Consider the following 6,000-nt stretch of genomic DNA (forward strand, 5'->3'; position numbering starts at 1 on the left):
ATGTGTGTCCCCCCATCCACCACGCTAACTTTTTTGATCAAAAAGTGCGCTAAGAGCCTCCATGTTTTGACCTAGAGTGCTGTTGCAACTTTCTTTTTTGTACATTTTGTATTTGCCACAGCAGCGGGCACCTGTGTATTAGGTTGTTGTGCTGGCTATTTTTCCTTTTTGTTTTTACTTAGTAAGAGTAACCTGATACCTTCTGTTTAGAACTTGTCCAGACCTGAAAGTCCAGGTTCCTTCACGGTGTCCTCAAGGGGTTACAATTCAATTCTTACATTGTCATTATGAGGCATTTAGTACAGAATAATGGGAAAAAATTCATTCGTTTTTATAATGTTAGCAAAAGGCACATAATAAAAATGTGAAAAAAAAGGCAAAACTGAAAACTTTTCAAATGCATTCTATACCTAAGTGTAAGTGAGTGGACTTTCAGGTCTGTCCAAGTTCTGAACAGAAGGTATCAGGTTACTCTTACATTGTGCACTAAACAGACTAAGGCTGGGTTCACACATAGCATTTTGATCAGTATTTTAAGCCAAAACCAGGCGTGAAACCGACAAAGAGAAAAATGAGATGTACAGGTCATATGCCCTTCTCCAAGACAAGACCATACCACAGTGTTTTCCAAATAGTGTGTCTCCAGCTGTTGCAAAACTACAACTCCCAGCATGCCCGGACAGCCTTTGGCTGTCCGGGCATGCTGGGAGTTGTAGTTTTGCAACAGCTGGAGACACACTGTTTGGAAGGCACTGCCATAGGCAATATACAGAACCCAGAAACAGCTGCACTTACCCCTCTGTTCCATGTGGCTCCATCTGACTCTACTTTATTGACTTCTTCCTCCAGGCAGATCTGATGGTGCTGGCGCTCAGTACTGTCCCAGACTGACATAATATTTTTCAATACATTGAAGACAAAAGTTACAAACTGCTGTATCCATTCAAAGCGGGACATTGCTGAGTTGTTTGTAGACAGGAAGAAAGCTGTTCCATTCTTATAAATGCTGTGTCATTACCAGTAGGTGGCGCTAGAGTGACCTCGTCCTACAGCACAGTGACAGACAGGAACAGAGGGTTGTTGGATGGCCAATTTAACTCCTTAGGGTAGGGTTACACGTAATGTGTTTGATGCACGCGAATTTTAGTGTTAGCAAAGTCTATGGGAGTAATAATAAACACCCATAGATTTTGCTAGCACTGAAATATGAAAATGCATCAAACACGCATGCATCAAATACACAGCGTCTACTCTACATGAGCCCCTTCCCTTAAACCCTTAACCCCTTAAGGACTCAGGGTTTTCCGTTTTTGCACTTTTGTTTTTTCCTCCTTACCTTTTAAAAATCATAACCCTTTCAATTTTGCACCTAAAAATCTATATGATGGCTTATTTTTTGCGCCACCAATTCTACTTTGTAAAGACGTCAGTCATTTTACCCAAAAATCTACGTTGAAACGGGAAAAAAAATGATTGTGAGACAACAGTAAAAAAAAAAAAAAAAAAGCACTATTTAGAAAATTTTGGGGCTTCCGTTTCTACACAGTAAATTTTTCGGTAAAAATTACACCTTCTCTTTATTCTGTAGGTCCATACGATTAAAATGATACCCTACTTATGTTGGTTTGATTTTGTCGCACTTCTGGAGAAAATCATAACTACATGCAGGAAAATGTAGACATTTAAAATTGTCATCTTCTGACCCCTATAACTTTTTTATTTTTCCTCGTATGGGGTGGTATGAGGGCTAATTTTTTGCGCCATGATCTGAAGTTTTTAGCGGTATGATTTTTGCATTTACAGGACTTATTGAAAACAAACTACTTTGGACTTTGGAATTTTTTTTGCGTGTATGCCATTGACCGTGCGGTTTAATTAATTATATATTTTTATAATTCGGACATTTCCACATGTGGCGATACCACATATGTTTATTTTTATTTTACACAGTTGTTTTAGGGGGGGGGGATTCTTACTTTTATTAGGGAAGGGGTTAAATTATGCTTATTAACTTTTTTTTTTACACTTTTATTTTTTTTTTTTAAGTGTTGTAGCCCCCTCTAGTGGCTATAATACTGCACACACTGATCTTCTACACAGATCACTGCCATGCATTAACATGACAATGATCAGTGTTATTGGTGGTCGGTTGTTCAAGCCTGGATTTCAGGCCTCGAGCAATCAATCGCCATTCGGATGCACCAGAGGCAGGTAAGGCACCCTCCGCTCATGTTCTAGCTGATCGGGACATCGTGATTTTACCGCAATTGTCCCGATCAGCTCGACTGAGCTGCCGGGAGTATATTTTTGTTATTTTAGACCAGGGGTCTCAAACTCAAATTATCCGGGGGCCACTGGAGGTAGCAGCTGGGTGAGGCGGGGCCGCATGCGTCCCTTACATATAATGCCCCCATCATGCGCCCCTCACATATAATGCCCTCATCATGCACCCCTCACATATAATGACCCCATCATGTGCCCCTCACATACAATGACCCCATCATGCGCCCCTCACATATAATGCCCCCCATCATGCACCCCTCATCATCCGGCAGAAACACCCCCATCATCCACCAGCAACCCCCCCCATTCCCTCTACCCCCGTGTGGTAATAGCATGAGCTGACGGATGATGGGGGTGCTACTTCTGGCGGTTCCCCACCTGGGGGTGCACCTGGTTAACAGGGGTAGGGACTCCTATCAACCTGTTTGGGTGTACCTAGCTAATGTGGAGAGGAGTACTATCTACCTACTGGTGGTTTGCATAGCTAATGTGTGTGTTGTGGCTTCTATTTACCTTTAGGGGGTGTACCTAGCTAATTGTTGGGGAGCTCCTATCTACCTAGCAAAATATACACTGGCTGAGCTCTAAGGATCCTATAAGCAGACGGGAGAAACTTCTGGAAGGTCTAACAGAGTGAGAAACAAGATTCTGTGGTCTGATAAATCCAAGATTGAAGTTTTTGGCCTCAATTCTAAGCGTCATGTCTGTAGGAAATCGGATACTGCTCATCCCTTGTCCAATACCATCCCTAGAGTGAAGCATGATGGTGGCAGTAGACTGGGCCGAAGGTTCACTTTCATACAAGTCAATAACCCTAAATACACAGCCAAGACAACACAGGAACAGCTAAGGGACAACTATGTAAATGTCCTTAAGTTGCCCAGCCAAAGCCCTGACCCACACCCAATCAAACATCTCTGGGGAGATCTGAAAATGGTTTCCATTGACAGTCCCCATCCAACCTGACATAGCTCAAAGGAATTTAAGTAAAAGGTCAGAATATTTATGTCAATGCAATATTGTAGATGTTCCTTTTTAATAAAGTAGCAAAGATTTCTAACATTCTGTTTTCACTTTGTCATTATGGGGTATTAAGTGCAGAATGATGGGAGAAAAGTTATATTTTTGGGATGCAAGAGGTGTAGATATAGAAGGCGGCACTCACCAGGTTCAAGGTAGCGAATCTTCTTTATTCAATGCAAACGGTGCAGTGTCATACATAAAATACAGGAAGACAGGGACGCCAGGTGACCCAGTGCGGTGGGTCACCCGGCGTCCCTGTCTTCCTGTATTTTATGTATGACACTGCACCATTTGCACTGAATAAAGAAGATTCGTTACCTTGAACTTGGTGAGTGCCGCCTTCTATATCTACACCTCTTGAATATCGTTACTGTCCAGGCTGAGCTGTTTCTAATACACAAGTTACATTTTTTTACTTTAACAAAATGAAGGAAGTGGTGACATAACATGCACCATTGACTTCTAGGGAAAATGTTGCCACCATTCTTAGGATTGGTGGGGGTCCCAGCAGTCAGATCCCCACCAAGTAGCTTATTTCCTATCCAGTGAATAGGGGGTAACTTCATCAGATAGGAATCCCTCTTTAAGACACCTGAGCAATACGCTAACAAGATTTACTAAGGACATAAATGTAGAATCTACAAAATAAATTAATGTGACTGTTAGGGGGCTTACGAATTTTATACATATAACGAATAGTATTATGTGAGACTTTATTCTGCAATGTGGTTTAAATTTATAAGAGAGCTAGTAAGGGAAGATCAAGAAAACAAAAAACATATAGGGGAAGATTTATCAAAACCTATGCAGAAAAGCAGTGGAGCAGTTGCCCATAGCAACAAATCAGATTTTAGCTTTTATTTTTCAGAGACCTTTTTAAAAATTAAAGAAGCAATCTGACTGGTTGCTATGGGCAACTGCTCCACTGCTTCTCTACTCAAGTTTTGATACATCTTCCGATTAAAGAAGACTATCTCTGCATGTTATCTCTACAGGTTGATGGGTAACACCACACTTGTATACATTACAGTGATATCTTGCCTCATTTCTGTTACCATGATAACCATCTCATCAGCCTATAGGATCGCTGAACTCAAGTTTGATAAACAAGAAAATGTCATTCGGCCTCAGTCTGTTATTATCTCTTCTGAAAGCGACACAGAGCGGCTAGAGCGATTTTTAGGAATTATACGATACGATGTTCAGGAGGAGTGAAGACTGGTGTTCAGCGCGAATGTTCGTAATGCAAATTTTTACCGCAAATATCAGCACTCCCCGATTTCACATATATTTAGAATATAGCAATATATATTCGTAATGACGAATATTCGTTTTTTTTTCTTCACAGTATACATCACAACAATGATGTGTACTATGTGAAAAAAAAAATTGATCATCCCTCTCTAATTCCAGCTTGTAGTCCAAAGTGTGAATATTTTGTGTATGCGAATATGCAAATATTCGCGAATATCGGCACTTCCAGAGGACACTGATCCCTCCCTTCTTTTAGGTGAAACATATAATCGTGCATGCGCACTATGCGAATTTCAATATGAATTTTCGCATGAAAAAAAAAGGGAACGAACATAGCGAATATGAAAATTTCGCAAACATAGGATGAATATTCGTCCATATATTCACAAAATATTGCTAAATTCGAATATGGCCCCTGCCGCTCATCACTAGGGAAGACGACACAGGACACCATGAGGACCAGCAACTCGGACAGCGTTGGACCAGGTATGCTCCTTCAATTTATGGGCTTTTCTACAGGCATCATCCATTTTTTGTTTTTGTTGTTTTATTATTAGGTGAACATTTTCAAAAACTTTTTTAGAAGCTTTACCAGATTCTTTTTTGGCTACAGCAAAAGCTATGAGTCTATATGCAAAGTGGACCTTTTTTGGGACATTTATATCTCGACAAACTTGCCAAAATGGTCTGTTTGACATGTAAATGGATCAGATAATTCTAATTCTATTTGTGGGGGTACATTCACATGACTTCTGCACTTGCACTTTGGTTAGTATCATTGCCATTTTGTATTAATTTATTTATCATAATATGTGAATCCAGCTCCCGACAGAGAAAAACATGAAGGATAAAAACTACAAAACTTTAATAATATACATTTAAAACTGGGTAGGAACTGTACCATGTCACGTAAAATACATGAAACGCTGATGCGTTTCGGTCTAGATTTTAGCCCTTAATCATGGCAATATTATAAGCAAACAACAAAGATATAAATACCTGGTGGTGTATAATGCCAAATGCACTGTAACGCCGAGCGCTCCGGGTCCCACGGCTTCCCCGGAGCGCTCGCGGCGTTTGGCCTGTAGCAGCGCTCCGGTCCCTGACCGGGAGCGATGTCCCCCTGCCTGCGGTGGGGATGCAATCCGTGTGGCGGGACGTCCCTGCCGGCGGGTCGCATCCCGAGTCACTTACCAGTCGGGTTCTGCTGTGTCTTCCACCCGGCGCGCGCGGCCCCGCTCCCTAGGGCACGCGCGCGCCGGCTCACTGAAATTTAAAGGGCCAGTGCACCACTAATTGGTGCCTGGCCCAATCAAGTTAAAAAGCATAAATACTCACTTCCTCTACCTCCCCTTGCCGGATCTTGTTGCCTTGTGCCCTGAGAAAGCGCTTTGTGTATTGCCTAGGCGGTGTATCTGACCTTCTGCCGTTGCCCCTGAC

At 41.8% G+C, this 6,000-nt stretch overlaps 1 protein-coding gene across 1 annotated transcript in view; it reads right to left on the bottom strand.

The window, feature by feature from the left end:
• LOC130291910 (uncharacterized) overlaps nt 1-960 on the bottom strand; it is a 118,475-nt gene extending 117,515 nt beyond the window's left edge. Inside the window, exon 1 of the mRNA XM_056541343.1 lies at nt 796-960. Coding sequence (XP_056397318.1) covers nt 796-957 — 162 coding nt within the window. The 5' untranslated portion in view covers nt 958-960. The remainder of the gene's footprint in view (nt 1-795) is intronic.
• Nucleotides 961-6,000: the final 5,040 nt, after the last annotated feature.

The sequence above is a fragment of the Hyla sarda genome, chromosome 9 (assembly GCF_029499605.1).
Source record: "Hyla sarda isolate aHylSar1 chromosome 9, aHylSar1.hap1, whole genome shotgun sequence".
Taxonomy (NCBI): Eukaryota; Metazoa; Chordata; class Amphibia; order Anura; family Hylidae; genus Hyla; species Hyla sarda.